This window comes from Littorina saxatilis, linkage group LG1, assembly GCF_037325665.1.
Source record: "Littorina saxatilis isolate snail1 linkage group LG1, US_GU_Lsax_2.0, whole genome shotgun sequence".
Lineage (NCBI taxonomy): Eukaryota > Metazoa > Mollusca > Gastropoda > Littorinimorpha > Littorinidae > Littorina > Littorina saxatilis.
In genome coordinates, this window is record NC_090245.1 from 46318542 (window position 1) to 46338102 (window position 19561).

Genomic DNA, 19561 nt, shown 5'->3' on the forward strand with positions numbered 1-19561 from the left:
CAGTAGTTTTCTCTGAAGCGCTCTACACACACACAGACACACACAGACACAGACACAGACACACACACAGCCACACACACACACACACAGACACACATACACCACAACCCTCGTCTCGATTCCCCCTCCATGTTCGATTCCCCCTCCATGTTAAAACATTTAGTCTTGACTTGACTAAATGTAAAAAGCAACAATATTAGAATAGTAACCCAACCACCACCACCATCACCACCAACAACAACATAAACATAAACATAACCAGCACGCAAGAAAGCCAGAACAAAACTGAAGCCACCGTGGATACTTCACGCAGACAGTCATTTATGTTATGCTATGCTATGTCATGTATCTATTTCCTCGCGTATTAATACCCTGCGTGTTATACCTTGCCCCGAAGTTGAACGAGCGGGCGAGAGAACTGAGAACACCCTGCAACACACTGAGCGTGCGTGTTCCCTTTGCAGCATAACCCGCTTGCACTTCGGTTTGGCGAGTCGAGTTGTCAGCAGCTGGTTGGAAGCATGGATGATTTCAAGGGGAAAGTTATCTTGATCACAGGTATCGACATGTTGTATTTTTCCTGAACAATTCTGAATTTTGTAGCCAATGTACGGCTTATTATTTTGCATATCAGAATATCAGATAGAATTAAAGGTACTGAACTTGTCAAATTCAGGTACACGGAGCCCCTGGGGCTTTTAGTCATACCTCAGGCAGCTATCCGTTAGAAGAACTACCAAGTTTCATTGACTTGCACCCAAAGAGTCAAGAACTGCGATTATTTTTACGAATTAATTTCGTACTCGGACCCGGCTGGTCTTGACCTATTTTTGGATCTAAATTTAGATCAGGTAGATCACCACATCATGCACAAAAAGACACGTCACTACCAAACTATGTCAGACGTCATCATGAGTTTATGTAAAACAAAATGGAGGCCGGAATCACTCAGTTGAATCGAACTCCGACCAAACACCACGTAATAACTAGGTTAAGTTATGCACTCGTGTGAACAAGAAACTGTCGAGCTTCACAGATGTCGTCGTTGGGTAGTTTTGGGTTTGTTTTACTACCATAGGAGGATTTTTGAACTATAAATGCACTCAGCTGCAACAAAAACGCAAAACGAAGGCTGTGAGCTGCACTGTGCCTTTAATGCTTTTACTGAAAGAGGCGTGTTCTTCAGACTTTTTATTCCGCCAAGCATTTTCAAAGCTCAAGAATCTGATCATGCTTTTCCTGAGAGACGTGTTCTTCTTCATTTTCAAAGCTCAAGAAACTGATAATTCTGGAGAGCCCCTTATTTTACGATTTTGCACTTTTTTATTTTCAGCAATGTCCGAAGGAGGGTGGGAATGCTTTCAAGCTTCTATATAATTTCATGATCTCATAATGTGAATGTAGGGGGAGGCTATTATAAGTTTTGTTGCTTGTTTTTTTTTAAGGTTGTTCTTTTGTGAACGTTTATAAGACTTGATATGATCCTTACTTATGTTCGTGTTAATATATCGTACTAACCATAAAACAGAATCGCAAAAATAGATAAACGGACGTAGATAAAGACAAGTCGCGTAAGGCGAAATTACTACATTTAGTCAAGCTGTGGAACTCACAGAATGAAACTGAACGCACTGCATTTTTTCACAATGACCGTAGTCCGCCCCTAGTGCAAAAGGCAGTGAAAGTGACGAGCCTGTTTAACGCGGTAGCGGTTGCGCTGTGCTGCATAGTACGCTTTACTGTACCTCTCTTCGTTTTAACTTTCTGAGCGTGTTTTTAATCCAAACATATCATATCTATATGTTTTTGGAATCAGGAACCGACAAGGAATAAGATTAAATTGTTTTTAAAACAATTTCGGAAATTTAATTTTAATCATAATTTTTATATTTTTAATTTTCAGAGCTTTTTTTAATCCGAATATAACATATTTATATGTTTTTTGAATCAGAAAATGATGAAAAATAAAATAAAAGTAATTTTGGATCGTTTTATAAAAAAAATAATTTTAATTACAACTTTCAGATTTTTAATGACCAAAGTCATCAATTAATTTTTAAGCCTCGATGCTGAAATGCAATACTGAAGTCCGGCCTTCGTCGAAGATTGCTTGGCCACAATTTCAATCAATTTGATTGAAAAATGAAGGTGTGACAGTGCCGCCTCAGCTTTTACAAAAAGCCGGATATGACGTCATAAAAGACATTTATCGAAAAAATGAAAAATTGCTCTGGGGATATCATACCCAGGAACTCTAATGTAAAATTTCATAAAGATCGGTCCAGTAGTTTACTCTGAATCGCTCTACACACACACACACGCACACACACACACACACACACACACACACACACACACACACATACACACACACACACACACATACACACACACACACACACACACACACACACACACACACACACACACACACATACACCACGACCCTCGTCTCGATTCCCCCTCTATGTTAAAACATTTAGTAATGTACAAAGGATCACGTGAATTTTGGAGGAAAGATTGTAAGTGACACTTTGTTCGGTCGGGTACCTATGACCCATTTGTATGTAGTTTCAATATATGGGTCGTTTTGATTTGTTTCCGTTTTATGTGTGAGTGTTTGTATGTTTTTGTCCATTTATGTTTTATCTCTTTGTTGTTTTTGTTGTTGTTGTTGTTGTTGTTGTTGTTTTGTTGTTGTGTTGTTGTTGTTGTTGTTGGATGGAGATTTGTCCGATCTCCCAGGTCAACTTATGTGCAGACCTGCTAGTGCCTTATCCCCCTTTGTGTGTACACGCTAGCACAAGACCATGTGCGTACGGAAAAGATCCTGTAATGCATGTCAGAGTTCGGTGGGTTATAGAAACACGAAAATACCCAGCATCATTCCCCCGAAATCGGCGTATGCTGCCAGAATGGCGGGGTAAAAACGGTCATACACGTAAAAACCCACTCATGCAAAAACATGAGTGAACGTGTGAGTTTCAGCCCATGAACGAAGAAGAAGAAGTTTTGTTCTTTTTCTTGTACAATGTACCCCATATCTCTAAATTCTCTTCACTGCGGCCAGGGTCAAGCGCTGGACTGGGGGCGGGGACCGCTGTCCACTTCGCTGACCGGGGGGCGCGTCTGTCACTGACCGGCAGAGACGAGGCCAAACTGAAGGGTGTGGTCAGCAAATGTGTACAGGCGGGACTGAAGGAAAGCGATGTAAGTCAGAGACAATTCACTTTGTTATAAATAGCCATGTACATAATTATTTTTTGGAATATTCTTTTGTTTTAACTTACTTTTGAGTGCCGTGTCTCTGTTTGTGTTGTTGCCTTGTCATCTTCATGTAATTTATGCGTAAGTGTACGTGAGTGTGCATGAGTTGTTAATGCGAAAGAATGTGTATGGGTGCGCCTTGAGTCGCCGTGTGGTGAGATATGTGCGCGTTATAAATTCTCGTATTATTATTATTATTATTATTATTATTATTATTTTATATACATATATTACTCTTAGCCTATGTTTAAGAACTGTTGATTTGTGTTTGTATTTTTTTCCTATAATTGTAAGGCGCTTAGAACGAAAGTTGGATTTTCGCAAGATAAATATCCGTAATATCGTTCTACATTATGTGTAGTTTTCATTCAATTGAGGCCTCAAGTACGGAGCCAGCAAGGGTTCGCATACACAATTCCAAAACTTCTCTGTCGCCTATGCCTACTTCGTATACGAGGAAGAGCCGCATGTGCATACCAAAGTGACGCCGTTTCTTTTAAGTTGATAGTGTTTAAGCAGGTTTTGTAATTCTTCTATTCTTAAAGATATCGTATTGCCACCACTTTGAAAAAGATTTCTGGTGAATTTAAGCTCAAAACGCAAAGTGACATTCGTTGTGCTGTAATTAAGACACACCTACATTAATAAACTCGAAAATGCTCCGTAGCTATGCTAATCAAATAAAATCAATGTAAATAGGAAAACGATTTCATAATGCAAACTCGTCTGCATAAGAGTCAGTCCCAATTCTGTGAATCGATTTATTCTGTCGGTATTTTCGCCGTAACCAGCAGATGAAACCCGTACGAAGAGACGATGTTCGGAAATAACTCTGTCGGGTTTGTATGGGTTGTGAAAGAGGGAATACTCTAGCTTTCAGTGAGTCAAACTTTCCCACGTGATATCATAGGTCAGTCACGAGCGAGGGCTGTGTCTGAAATATAGATTATATCTCTGTGTCTGAAACTCGTGGACAAGGAGCACGTGTTGAAGGCTTGTCTCACTAAAAGCAAGAGTATTCACTCTTTCGCAACCCGTACAAACCCGACAGAGTTATTTCCAGAGTACGTCTATTCAGGTTCTCCGCAAAGCTTTAATCTATCATGTGGCAAATGTGTGAGATTGTCAGCATCGCTGTCAGGGAAAATATAAAACTAAACTAGGACGAAACAAAAACAAAATCGCTCTTTAGAGAATTTGCAGTTTGCATGTATTACCAAACACAGCGTTTACAATTTTAAATAAATAAACGTTCAAATGTTAATTGTAAGGTATTCCTGATACGACTGATGACATCAGTACAAACCGTCCTGAAACGAACTGTGTAGCTCTTTGAGACTGTTTATTGGCCGGGAGTAGGCTATCCCTAACGTACCAAACATGTGTAAATGTACACCCTTACGCGCCTCATTTAAAGGCACAGTGCAGCTCACAGCCTTCGTTTTGCGTTTTTGTTGCAACTGAGTGCATTTACAGTTCAAAAATCCTCCTATGGTAGTAAAACAAACCCAAAACTACCCAACGACGACATCTGTGAAGCTCGACAGTTTCTTGTTCACGCGAGTGCATATATTAACCTAGTTATTACGTTGGTGTTTGGTCGGAGTTCGATTCAACTGAGTGATTCCGGCCTCCATTTTGTTTTACACAAACTCATGATGACGTCTGACATAGTTTGCTTGTGACGTGTCTTTTTGTGCATGATGTGGTGATCTACCTGATCTAAATTTAGATCCAAAAATAGGCCAAGACCAGCCGGGTCCGAATACGAAATTAATTCGTAAAAAAAATCGCAGTTCTTGACTCTTTGCATTGGGTGCAAGTCAATGCCACTTGGTAGTTCTTCTAACGGATAGCTGCCTGAGGTATAACTAAAAGCCCCAGGGGCTCCGTGCACCTGGATTTGACAAGTTCAGTACCTTTAAGTTCATAGAAAAGTCAAGCTATTTCCGGCTTCATTCATACCTTTATGTGCATACACAAATCCGGAGAAAGAATTCGACCTGTGACGTCGAAGGGCTTGAGCGTGTATATACAGTTTATATAAAATGTAGTCTGCTTATCATAGGTCTCTGAACTTTGCAGCAGCTGGGTTTTTTCAACGAGTGTACTCTTCCACAAAGTATAAACGCAGACGCCTGCTATCAGTCTCATGTTAGGCAATTAGCTGTTAGCAGAGGGGGATGTTTTTGTTAGGGTCTCAGTCTATATCTTTGTGGTGTGAGGGCGTGGGGGGGGGGGGGGGGCAACATTTCGGTGCAAGCACACTTCCCTGACGAGGGTAACGAGAAAGACTGCTGGTGTAACACGAGAAAATTACTCCCACGAGATTTTTACTCCGGAGTAAACATTTCGTACGAAAAAGTTACTCCCTTTACGAAAAAAGCACTCCCCCATTGCACGAGAAAATTACTCCCCAAGACAGGTGAGTTCCGAGTAAACATTTCGTACAAAAATGTTACTCCCCTGACGAATGAATAACGAATAAATTACTTCCCCCCAACACGACCAATTTAACTTCCCATGCCAGGTGTACGACATTTTTACTCCCTTGTCCCCTGTTAGTCTTGGTGGTGGAAGGGGTGGAAGGAGGGTAGCGCAACATTCGTGTGCGCGAGATCACTTTTTGGCATTATCCCTTCGCCCGCATCCCATTATTGCGTACGAGATTTTTTACTGGAAGTGAAAAAAATGGGGAGTAAAAATTTCGTGGAGGGAGTAATTTTTTCGTGCCTTGGGGAGTTCTTTTCTCGTACGAAAAGTGTACTCGGAGTAAGAATTTCGTACGAAATATTTACTCCGGAGTAAATTTTTCGTGGAGTAAAAATTTCGTGTTACACCGGTTCAGTGCAAGCCGAGAGGCGTAATTAATCCCTCTATCTCTCTCTTGTCTCAGATACCCTTCCAGCGAACATTTAGCACAACATTCTGACTTGCGGTCTGTCTTCTACTGAGATTGAAATATTGTAAGCTTCAGTATGTCACAATGTACCCTTTTAACATAATTAATTACTCTTACGTTCAACAATCATTCCATTGTTTTTTAAACTTTTTATTTAATTGTAAGGACGAAGTGTGACATTTCCCCAGGCCCGGTCTGTTCATTCTTGTTTTCTTTTTCTTTTCTTAGTGGGCGGGTGGAGGGTTGGAGGGAGGGAGGGAGGGAAAGGAGAAGGATATTTTGAAATGGTGGCAATAGATTAGTAGGCCTACCCACTGCTCATCCCAACAAATTGCTGTTACAGTTTGTCTATAAATTATTGAGAATTTTGCCTCTGATTTCAACAAGGTGTATTATTTCATAGCATACAAAATTCACAGCATATTACATATCAGTGTGAAGTTTATTGAGTGCTCTATGTGAAAACCGGCACGGTTGGCCTAGTGGTAAGGCGTCCGCCCCGTGATCGGGAGGTCGTGGGTTCGAACCCCGACCGGGTCATACCTAAGACTTTAAAAAAATTGGCAATCTAGTGGCTGCTCCGCCTGGCGTCTGGCATTATGGGGTTAGTGCTAGGACTGGTTGGTCCGGTGTCAGAATAATGTGACTGGGTGAGACATGAAGCCTGTGCTGCGACTTCTGTCTTGTGTGTGGCGCACGTTATATGTCAAAGCAGCACCGCCCTGATATGGCCCTTCGTGGTCGACTGGGAAACAAACAGAAACAAACAAACAAACTCTATCTGAAAACCACGGTCGATGTGTGAATGATCTCCCTTTGACTCTACCAGACGACAGCTATTGCCCTTGGTTGCAAAATAAGGCTTTATTGACACAACTTGTGATTTTTGACAACTTCAAATAGATTAATTATAGAATAAAAGGTTGCAACTACAGCCTAAGACAGCCTTCTCGGTAGGGAAGCATACTTTGTGAGCCGATATTGTGAAAACACGCCGTGCATGATACAAAACAAGAGTCAGGTAATCAGGATTTTCGTCGAAAAATGAACACGGGTGACTGCACTGTGCGTTGCGCCCTGGCAAAACCAAGAAATTAAGTCAATTGCTTGTGGTTTGAGCATATTCAGAAAGTGTAGCAGTATGCAAAATGGTAATTTCAACTGAAATAAAACGGTCGACGCCGAAGCAATTCCGCTATTTCGTCACATTCACTGAGTGCGAATACAATGCCTTTTTGCTCATCCACTCTAATCATCAGAATCAGTATTTGTTCAAAACGTGGGTTTAAAAGAAAGCTCCCGGTGGGTTTATCGTAATGTTGTCAGCATTACCACCAAATAGACTGCCGTACCTGTCAGTTTGTATCTATGACCAAATTCAAAATATTGTCCGCAAGTAGGGTCGTCATCAGTAAGAAGCAAATTACATCCGAATCCCTGGCAAAATGTAAACATAAAACGTTACTTTTAAATCCCGATACACTGGGCTTTCTCATAGAAAAAAATTAGTACTAAAACGTCAGCATATTTCACGGGAAAAGCCCAATTAAAAAATGTTTTAATGTAATGGCACGAACAAAAGTACATTCTCTGCAATTTTTGGTTTTAACTCGACTACCGTACGTGGAACCAACAAAACATAATCATCAATCAGAAATTATTACGCGAAGCTGCCTTTACTTCAGTTGGTGTGACACTGAATTTCGCACATATTTTTGGAGCCCCGATGTCTTATGCGTTGATCGCAAACTGAGAAGAGAGAAGACAAGATACAGTTATATTATTTGATTGTGTGAGTAGAAAAAATAGTCTTCTTTCATTCCATACCAGAAACATCTCTGTGCTGTTATTATTACAGGTCATTACAGCTACTACGGTACAAGCGAAATACTAATTCTGAATAATTATTCGACAACCTGTACAGGTACTGACCACTGTTGGCGATCTGACGGACGAGACGTTCAGAAATCAGCTAGTGACCAGGACTGTGGACACCTTTGGACAACTCGATGTGCTGGTCAGTTTGACGGTTTGGTCGATTTTTATAATGTGATCAGATACACCGAAGCGTAATGGTTGGTATAATTATGGTCGGAACGTTTAAACACTGGTTGACAAAACGAAATAATCTCATAAAGTATACCATTCTTGCGTTTTTAGTCTGGATGTTTGGCACGTTCGCAGTCTCTCTGTTACGGATTTGTTTTCCATTTTGTGTTGTGCGTATGCGAGCGTGCACGCGTGTGTGCGTCCGTGCGTGCGTGCCGGGCCTATTTGTAAGTAAAGTCTACTAAACACAGCTGGAACTTTTTTTGCCAGATCTCTAGCTAAAAAATAGCGTGTTTTGGAGGGAGAAAAGCCATAACTTTAATAAGCAAAACGTTTAAACTTTGAAGGAATGCAGCAAGTATGCGCTGCTTGCTTCACCAGAAATGTAATCGTTCTACACTCAGGTCAACAACGCTGGGAGTCTGGTGCCCGGTCAACTGAGTGACCCCGGCATGGACAGCTACCACACACAGTTTGACCTCAACCTCACTGCCCAAGTGGCCCTCACCAAATTGGCCGTACCCCACCTGCTCAAGGTCAAAGGTCAGATAACGTCATCCGCGTTTTTGGACACTTTCTTGGATGCACCTCACATAGAAACAAAGAATAACAAACAAACATACATTCTTTCTTCCTCAAAAATAAGAAACAACAGAAAAAGAAGAAAAAAACCGAAATAGCAAACAAACTAACAAACAAGACACAAATATTTAGAGACGTTATTTCTTCTGCGAAGAACAGACTACGACTAAACAGATGTATGCGTTAGCTCTGAGGCAGTCGCCGTACTTGTTTAGCTAAATACAGTAATTTCGATTTCAATTTGAGGTCGAGAATTAGTTAGCAAATTAATTAATTTGGGTGTTTTTTTCTGAAGCTGAACTGCAATCCGATTGTCCGGACGTAATCCAACAATGTTTGGCCAAAAATGTCGATCAATTTGAGTTAAAGAATGCGGTCGCCACACTCAGTTCCACCTCAACTTTTTTTTAAACCGGAAATGATGTCATCAAGGTCAAGGACATTTATCCAAACCCCGAGAAAATATCTGGTAATGCCATCTGGAGAAGTCCACATTAAAAGTGTACCATCTCTCGACTAGTTTTCTAGGAATCGCTCAACAAACACAAACACACAAACAACATCACACTCGTTTCGATTCCCAGTAAGTCGGAATACATTTCGCCCAAAATTAACTTAAAGTGTAAAACTAAGGGAGAAAAAGCTTTTGTGTGCAAGATTGTTCTCTAACTGTTTCCTCTTCGATCTTTACACAGGAAACATCGTCAATGTGTCCAGCCACGTCAGCTTCGTACCGGTAAGAAGGCGTCTCTTTGTGTGTGTGTATGTGTGTGTGCGTGTGTGTGTGTGTGTGTGTGTGTGTGTATGTGTGTGTGTCTCTCTCTCTTTGTGTATGTGTGTGTTTGTGTGTGTGTGTGTGTGTGTGTGTGTTGGTGTGTGTGCGTGTGAGAGAGAGAGAGAGAGAGAGAGAGAGAGAGAGAGAGAGAGAGAGAGAGAGAGAGAGAGACGTTTACAACAATAACTTATTCTTTTGCTTCGCCTGTCTGTAAGCAACGTGTGCGTTGCCGAATTGACGCAAAATTATTTCGCGTAGAAATGTAAACGGAAATGCTGCACATTATGTCATTCGCTTTGTCTTGCTGTTCATCTCTAAACGTCTTACATTGACACTGGTCTATCTATTAGTGGACAGGTTGTGGCGCCTACTGTATGACTAAAGCGTACATTGACACTGGTCTATCTATTAGTATATAGGTTGTGTCGCCTACTGTATGACTAAAGCGTACATTGACACTGGTCTATCTATTAGCGGACAGGTTGTGGCGCCTACTGTATGACTAAAGCGGCGCTCGACATGTTTACCAAGGTCCTTGCTTTGGGTAAGTTTACATTTCTCTCGGTCTTGCTGTCTCTCCGTGTGTGTGTGTGTGTGTGTGTGTGTGTGTGTGTGTGTGTGTATGTGTGTGTGTGTGTGTCTGTCTGTCCGCCTGTCTGTCCGTCCGTCCGCCTGTGTGTCTGCCTGTTTTTCTGTCTGTCTGTCCGACTGTCTGCCTTATTGGTCGTTTTCCATCTCTCTCTCTCTCTCTATCTCTATCTCTCTCTATCTCTCTCTCTCTCTCTCTCTCTCTCTCTCTCTCTCTCTCTCTCTCTCTCTCTCTCTCTCTCTCTCTCTCTCTCTCTCTCTCTCTCTCTCTCTCTCTCTCTCTCTCTCTCTCTGGATAATCTTGATGGGAAAATTCTGAAGTTGTCTGCCCCTTTTATTGCAGAATCCCTTACATATGTTTATAATTTGTGCCTTGACAAATCCTACTTTCCCAACAAATTAAAGGAGGCGAAAGTAATCGCGCTATTTAAATCAGGTAGTTCTTCTGACCCCGCCAATTACAGACCAATCTCAATTCTTCCTGTTTTATGAAAACCACTTGAAAAACACATATTTGCACACTTGACCACTCATTTGAAGAAATACAATCTTATACATTCCAACCAGTCAGGTTTTAGAGAAAATCATTCGTGCCACACAGCATTAACAAACCTTCTTGAAAGTTGGCTTAGTAGCATTAATAATAATCAACTCTGTGGTGTCCTATTCGTCGATTTTGCTAAAGCTTTCGACGTTATTAATCATGAACTACTATTAAGAAAATTAGTTGAATATAGAATGTCACCCCAAACCTTATGCCTGCTCTCCTCTTTCTTAGCCGGGCGAGAGCAGTCTGTCTGCGTTAATTAATAATAATAATAATAATAATGGTGATTTCTATAGCGCTTTCGAACACACAAAGCGCTTTACAAAAGCAATAACAACATCATTACCAGAATGACGCCATTGACGGAATAGAACACAATCATAAACACTTTACAACAAAAACCAAAAACAAAACATAAATGTTACAAAAATCCAGAGGCTCTTACAGGAACGAACTCTCAGTATACACAACAATTATGATGCACACACACACACACACACACACACACCCACACATGTCCACACACACACACACACACACACACACACACACACACACACACACCCACACATGTCCACACAATTCAACCGTATCCAGCAAAAGACCTGTGTTATACGGGGTTCCCCAGGGTTCTGTCCTTGGACCACTACTCTTTTCCCTGTATATTAATGATCTTCCTCTTAGTATTAATGATGACTGCGAACTCTTTGCTGACGATACGACCCTACACACTACTGATAAAAAAAATTAGACAAAGTTTATTCATCGTTGCAGAACAGTGTAGATGATATTCATTGGACGGAGTATAGCCACATGAGTCTTCACCCTAAAAAGACCAAATACATGTTAATAACAACAAGACAAAAGAGGCAAAACATACGAAACAATCCTCATTCCATATTAATTGGTAACGACGCAATAGAGGAGGTTGGAGATCATAAAGTTTTGGGAGTAAATATCGATAATAATTTGTCTTGGGCCCATCATGTTCGGTCGTTATGTAAAACAATGTCGAGAAAAATATATCAGTTAAATAGAATTAAACACTTTCTAGATCAGCACTCAAGGTTATTATACTTTAACGCATATATACAAACCATCACAGATTATTGTTCGACCATCTGGGACTCTGCCAGTGCTAATATTTTAAAACTATTGTAGAGTTTACATAGGCGAGCGCTAAAACTTATTTTACTGAAACAATCCAGTCTTGTATTTGATGATTATAAAAAACTTAAGATTCTCCCATTAAAAGAAAGATTTAAATTAAATGAAGGCGTGCTCCTTCACAAAATACTTTCCGGTCGTGCACCACGAACTTTCGTTGCAAACTTTAAAGTCAAACCAAACCGAAAGTTTAACGTCCCAATTCCAAGGATAGATCTCTTCAAGTCAAGCTAAGCCTATTCTGGTAGCGTCCTGTGGAATTCTCTCCCGGAATTTGTGAGAGTCCCAATGAGTCTCAATACTTTCAAAAAACACCTTTCATTGTATTTAATGTTAAATTACGAAAAATCACAGTGATGGAAGACTTCGTTTAGTTATATTTTCATTTGTCCAAAGCATCAGTGTTCATTATATCCACACAAAAACACTCAAAGCTTTGATAACACATTTACTCATGCATGTGTATTCAGCATTGTTTTCACTACGTTACATATATTTGTGTATAATATGTAATATGTAAATATTCATATGTTGTTGTTTTTCTATACCTTTTTTTATACGTGAATATCCGTGTAAATATGTAGAGGTTACATGCCGAGTCTCAGTGATTATTAAAAATAATGGTCGAAGTTAGCGGATCATGAAAAATGCGAGCTTCAGCGAGCTTTTTCATGACCGCGAACTGAGACCATTATTTTTAATAATCACTGAGACGAGGTGTGTAACCTCTTTATTCCTCCTTTCTTCAGTTATTCCAAAAAAACAGGAGTTTTTGTGCGAAAGTTTGATCGAATCCGAATCACTCAACCAGTCAACCTGCGCAGGCGATCGATTAATGCGCGGTTGTATAGTTCCGTGCAAATCATTCCATTCTGTTAACACTTCTTTTCAGTTTCCCTGTTTTGGACTAAAATCAAGTACACAGATATGCTATTATTCTGCTGTGGCGGTAAAGGCAGATATTGTGTGTTCTGTTTATGTTTTAGTATCGCTTATTAAATGTTCTTTCGTCAAATGGGACTAGCAGACGAACTTTTGCACCCGTGTTCCAACGTTAATTACTGTATGAAGTTCAGTTTTCTGGAGAAAATAGTGTATGAAACCGCTTTATGTTGTTTAAATTGATGAGATGTGTGCATTTGGTTGCGTGTGATCTGTTTATAAAATGAAATATTGTTGAAAACTGACCATCGGATTGCAGTCAGTGTTGTCGAAGAAACTGCGTTAAAAGAAGGGGAACTACTCTTGTCGCCAGAGTATGAGTTACTTGCCTTGGGAATTTGCTTGTGATGAACGGTTTGTTCACGGCAGATCTAGATTCAGAAAACAACCGAACTCATGGATTTTATATGGAGATTCATGTGTTCAGGCCTGTAGTTGTTAATTTAAATGCGGTATGTTTGTATTGTTTGCTCCAGAGATGTATACTTCGTACGTATAGAGCGTTCGGAACTTTTCAGTCGCAAAAGTAGTACCGAAACAGAACAGCTTCTCAACCCATTGCACTATCGAGGATTCAGGCTGTTGCTGGCTCGTTATTTGTTTGGTTGCTGGGTCATTATCGAAAAATAACTAGCTCTACAAGTTTACAGAGGTAAAGAAGCAGAGGGGGGAATAAGTGATTAGATTAGTCCCCTCTCTGGGCGAGGGCTGGTTGAAAAAAAGCTCGTTGTATTGCTTATGCCACAACCCTCGAAAAATAAAATTTGATTTGATTTGATTTGATTTGATCTCTCTCTCTCTCTCTCTCTCTCTCTCTCTCTCTCTCTCTCTCTCTCTCTCTCTCTCTCGTTCTCGTTCTCGTTCTCGTTCTCGTTCTCTTTCTCTTTCTCTTTCTCTCTCTCTCTCTCTCTCTCTCTCTCTCTCTCTCTCTCTCTCTCTCTCTCTCCAGGTGGCCGTCTCTGGAACGCTCTTCCGAATGCCTTACGGGAAGCTACCAGCACAGATTCTTTCAAAAACAAATATATTGGATTGGATTGGATTGGATTGGATAAGATTTACAGTCCAGTGAGGTTACCCTCATGGAAATTCGGGCTGCTTTCTCCCCGGGGAAAGCGAGCTGCCATACATACGGCGCTACCCATATTTTTTTTTCCTGCATGCGTGTATTCATGTTTCCTGAGACTTAATGCCGTGTGAGATGGAATTTTTTTTATTTTATTCCAAGTCCCACGGGTATTTGATGGACATTTTTATCTATGCCCATACAATTTTGCCAGGAAAGACCCTTTTGTCAATCGTGGGATCTTTAACGTGCACACCCCAATGTAGTGTACACGAAGGGACCTCGGTTTTTTGTCTCATCCGAAAGACTAGCACTTGAACCCACCACCTAGGTTAGGAAAGGGGGGAGAAAATTGCGGCCTGACCCAGGCCTGAACACGCAACCTCTCGCTTCCGAGCGCAAGTGCGTTACCACTCGGCCACCCAGTACCACATATATCCCATTTAATGAAAATAGTATATTCTTGATTGTTATGTCCTTTGGGACACAGTCACTCACTTTTGATTTATTGTTTTGTTCACGAAATTATGATGCTCTGCATAATATCCGTTGTCTTGCAGAGTTGATGTACTATTGCATAGTATTCTGACTCTAATTGACTTGCAAATTTTTGCTTTACACCTTGTCATGAACATTTATAAACTACAATGTTTCATATAATGCACTTATGTACATAAACTTATACTGTTTTACTAATTATGTAAGTATGTAGTAGTAGTTATTATAGTAGATTTAGTCCCTCTTTAGGGCGAGGGCCAGATGCAAAAAAGTATACCAATGCTTATTCTGTTACCCTCGTAAAATAAAGAATTGTCATTGTCATCTCTCTCTCTCTCTTTATCTCTCTCTCTCTCTCTCTCTCTCTCTCTCTCTCTCTCTCTCTCTCTCTCTCTCTCTCTCTCTCTCTCTCTCTCTCTCTCTCTCTCTCTCTCTCCTATATCGTTTCTGTCTGTCCGCCTGATTATCTTAATGTCGGCCTTGTGCTGCATTTAACAGTACAATTACTCTTGTCGTCACTCAGGCTGCGAACGGGAAGAAAACGCTAGCCATAATTTATGTGTTTTGCGTTAGAAAGGTAAACTTTAAAAACCGCTCAGGTCTAACTGAAAACAAAGACAGTAGTGCCTTTTTCAAAGAAAGTAAGCACTCTCTTCCTTATTAACTTTTTTTTCTCACCGTAGTTTTAATGCATATATCCGGACTTTCAATTTCTATTATAGCTGCAAAAACGCACTATCTTTGTACTTTATCTCTCGTCTCTCTTTTTTCTTCACAGAGTTGGCGCCCGAAGGTGTGCGAGTTAACTCGGTGAAGTAAGTCACACAAACACACACATACACACACACACACACACACACACACATTCGCATTCACAGCAGTAAATGTACGTACGTTACAGTATTACCTGGCAAACCAGTACTATCTGGATAGCAGTGAACAAGTAAGGACTTCTCCCTGAACGAAACTTCTTTTGCCTTTGCGAGCAGTTTTAAAGCGTCCCGTACACAGGTCTAACATTGTAGCCGTCGCGAGATGCTCAAGCAATGATGCCATTAAACAAACAAAAAACCCAAAAAGTAAAAAAACCAGTTATGAGCGAAGCCAGTACGCTCACGGCAAAAACACACAGCCTCTAGCTGTACTGGCTGGTAGCGTGTAGTCTTTCACCCACACTGACACAGTTGTTAAGTCAATATCGCTATCCGGCTTTTCTTTTCGGGTTGACTCACTCTCTCTCCACCCCCCTCCATCTCTCTCTCTCTCTCTCTCTCTCTCTTTCTCTCTCTCTCTTTCTTTCTCTCTCTTTCTTTCTCTCTCTCTCTCTTCCTCCCTCTTTCTCTCTCTTTATCTCTCTCTCTCTCTTTATCTCTCTCTCTCTTCCTCCCTCTTTCTCTCTCTCTCGCTCGCCTCTGTCTCTCGCTCGCTCTGTCTCTCTCTGTCTCTGTCTCTGTCTCTCTCTCTGTCTCTCTCTCTCTCTCTCTCTCTCTCTCAACGGTCTGGAAAGTTGTATGTATGTTTCGTTGACTTTCGTAAAGCATTCGATTGCGTAAACAGAGCAATTCTTTGGAACACACTGCGAAAAGCTGGGGTTGGTGGGAAAATGTTGAGGATTTTACAAAGTATGTATAAATCAGTTCGCTCGTGTGTGCGCTGTCCGGACAGCATTACAGACTTTTTCGAGTGTCCCATTGGTGTAAGGCAGGGGTGTGTCCTTTCACCAACATTATTCTCATTTTTGATAAATGAACTAGCCGTAGAGGTCTCTGAAAAGGGAATACATGGTGTTCGGCTGACTCCGGATGTCATTCAGATTTTAATCCTTTTGTTCGCGGACGATGTCGCTTTAACGTCCTTTTCGGCCTGGGGTCTCCAAAAGCAGATTAACATTTTTAAAAACTTTGCAGACAACTTTGGAATGTCCGTCAATTTGTCTAAAACCAAAGTGATAGTTTTCCGCAAAAGCGGTTTTCTTGCTGAGCGAGAGCAGTGGAAATATGGTAATGAACGTATAGAAGTCGTTAATAGCTATAAGTATTTAGGTCTTCATTTTACAACTAAGTTATCACTCACGAAAGCTATTGGTGAGCTGGCCGTCAAGGCCAAGGTAAGAACTATGCAGATTTTAAGATGTCTCTTCAGACTTGGTGATGTCCCAAGTAGTATCTTCTTCAAGATTTTTGATGCCCTTCCTGTTCTAATGTATGGGGCAGAGGTTTGGGGCTTCCAGGCTTATGGGGACATTGAGAAAGTGCATTTATTTGCGTGTAAAAGACTTTTGCGTGTGGGGCAACAAACCCCAAACAGACTGGTGTATGGTGATCTGGGTAGACACCCGCTATTCATTAACTCAGCAATCAGGGTGGTGAAGTACTGGTTACGGTTGATTGCTATGCCACAGGACAGACTCCCTCGTAAAGCGTATCTTATGTCATGTGCTCTGTGTGACTCTGGTAAAAAATCTTGGTCTTTCTATTTAAAGAACATTCTATGCGAGAATGGCTGTAATGAAGCATGGCAGCAACAAAGCGTTGGTGACATTGGTAATTTTCTTAGAACACTAAGAGAAAGACTCATTAATCGCTTTAAAGCAGATTGGGATAATGATATCCAGACGAGAGAGAGATACGTGTTCTATGCCAAGTTTAAAAGATCGTTTAAGATTGAGAATTATGTGGATTGTAGCCAGTTACGTTGCTTTAAAATTGCTTATGTCCAATTCAGATTTGGTATATCACCTATAAACTGTCACAGGATGAGGTACAAACGCGGTGTAACCCCTCAACAGTTATTATGTCCAGTATGTAAGACTGAAAACGAAGACGAAGAACATGTTTTATTGAACTGTACTGCATATGACGAGTTCAGAAGTGAGCTTTCTGTTTTTGCAGCCAATGACGATGTGGCAGCAATTATGAGTGCGGATGATGATAAGAATGTCATGGATGTGTCGAACTTTCTGTATAAAGTGTTCAAGAAAAGATCTCAATACATTAGTTAAGATGATCACCATTCAATCCTAAAAACACGGTATTTCACGTGTGGCATGTTTGTCTGCCTGTTCTGTTGTTTTGTTTTTCACTGTTTTATTGTTGTCTTTATTCGGCTCCACTGTGGACACATGTACTACGCTGAATTTCCCTCCCCCCATTTCCCCATTGAAATGAGCCTTGTGTTTATTCAATAAATGTTCAGAGTTCAGTGTTCAGAGTTCTCTCTCTCTCTCTCCCTCTCTCTCTCTCTTATGTGAGCGCGCGTGTCAACTGCAGACATCATGTTTATTTGAAGAAAATGCCGCATGATTTCCTGCTGCTTCAAAGCTCAGACACTCAAGACAAAAGCACTAAAAGTCTCTCACTTTTAAACTGTCTGTTTAAAATCAGTTTTTCAACAGAAACAAAAAATCCACATTGATACAAGAATGGAAAATGGTGAAAAATCTGAGTCAAGCGGATAGGAAACCGGTGATAAATTATGTAAACTATGTAATACGACTGTAATGCAGTTTGATGTCAAGTACATCTAACACAAATTAAGTAAACATTTACTGCAAGAACATCTGATACCTGGCAAATGCTTGTCACTTGTGTCTGTAATACAATGGCCAGTAGAAGAAAAATCAACCGGACAGAATTAACAGAACGAAACTAACGAAACAAGTCGCGTAAGGCGAAATTACTACATTTAGTCAAGCTGTGGAACTCACAGAATGAAACTGAACGCACTGCATTTTTTCACAATGACCGTAGTCCGCCGCTTGTGCAAAACGGAGTGAAACTGACGAGCCTGTTCAGCGCGGTAGTGGTTTCGCTGTGCTGCATAGCACGCTTTTCTGTACCTCTCTTCGTTTTAACTTTCTGAGCGTGTTTTTAATCCAAACATATCATATCTATATGTTTTTGGAATCAGGAACCGACAAGGAATAAGATGAAATTTTTTTTAAATCGATTTCGAAAATTTAATTTTGATCATAATTTTTATATTTTTAATTTTCAGAGCTTGTTTTTAATCCAAATATAACATATTTATATGTTTTTTGGAATCAGGAAATGATGTAGAATAAGATGAACGTAAATTTGGATCGTTTTATATTAAAAAAAATTATTACAATTTTTAGATTTTTAATGACCAAAGTCATTAATTAATTTTTAAGCCAAGAAGCTGAAATGCAATACCGAAGTCCGGCCTTCGTCGAAGATTGCTTTACAAAAATGTCAATCAATTTGCCTGAAAAATGAGGGTGTGACAGTGCCGCCTCAACTTTTACAAAAAGCCGGATATGACGTCATTAAAGGTATTTATCGAAAAAGGAAAAAAACGTCCGGGGATATCATTCCCAGGAACTCTCATGTCAAATTTCATAAAGATCGGTCCAGTAGTTTACTCTGAATCGCTCTACACACACACACGCACAGACAGACAGACACACACACACACACACATACACCACGACCCTCGTCTCGATTCCCCCTCTATGTTAAAACATTTAGTCAAAACTTGACTAAATGTAAAAACGACTATGTAACACGGTCTTTAGTATTAAGCAGGATGCTATAAGTCGGCCAAGGTTATGAGTCAGAGCCACAGCTCTCTCTCTCTCTCTCTCTCTAGCTCTCTCTCTCTCTTTATCTGTACTGTGTGTGTGTGTGTGTGTGTGTGTGTGTGTGTGTGTGTGTGTGTGTGTGTGTGTGTGTGTGTGTGCGCGTGTGTTGGGGGTGGGGGCTGGTGGAGGGGGGGAAAAACTACAATGCAACACATTCAATGAATGATAGTTTGCCACAATTGCATATATGCAGGGCCGGACTAGGCTAAGAGGAGGGGGGGTTGCCAGTGGTGGTCCAGGGGGGCGGGGTCAAGGAGCAGAGCCCCTTGTGGGGGTCAGGGGGCAAAGCCCCCTGAAGCTGATGGGTAGGTCATATTCTGAGATAGGAAAATGGTCGCTCCTTGCATGAAACGGCATAAAATAAACAATAGTAAAAAATGTTTTAAATAAGTGAGGTACATGTTTAGGCTAGGGGGTGGGGGGGGGGTTGCGCAACTCCCATAACCCCCCCGGTACTGAGTCCGGCCCTGATATGTGTATACCGGCTTACATTCTTCTCGTCCTCTTTGTCTGCCGCAAGTCCTCTTTCGCCACAAAACGCTACAAGCAGGGCACAGATGAAAAATAGCGACCCGTGC

The 19561-nt window shown here is 40.8% G+C and overlaps 1 protein-coding gene across 2 annotated transcripts in view; it reads left to right on the top strand.

The window, feature by feature from the left end:
* Positions 1-398: 398 nt before the first annotated feature.
* The window catches only part of LOC138971417 (2,5-dichloro-2,5-cyclohexadiene-1,4-diol dehydrogenase LinX-like), a 33147-nt gene continuing 13984 nt past the window's right edge, over positions 399-19561 (top strand). Inside the window, exons 1-7 of one of the 2 annotated variants that reach the window (XM_070344153.1) lie at positions 399-558; positions 3071-3210; positions 8094-8186; positions 8623-8761; positions 9496-9536; positions 10050-10119; positions 15159-15195. In XM_070344153.1, the coding sequence (XP_070200254.1) occupies positions 522-558; positions 3071-3210; positions 8094-8186; positions 8623-8761; positions 9496-9536; positions 10050-10119; positions 15159-15195 (557 nt within the window). In that variant the 5' untranslated portion in view covers positions 399-521. The remainder of the gene's footprint in view (positions 559-3070; positions 3211-8093; positions 8187-8622; positions 8762-9495; positions 9537-10049; positions 10120-15158; positions 15196-19561) is intronic. The other variant, XM_070344148.1, reaches the window with a different exon arrangement.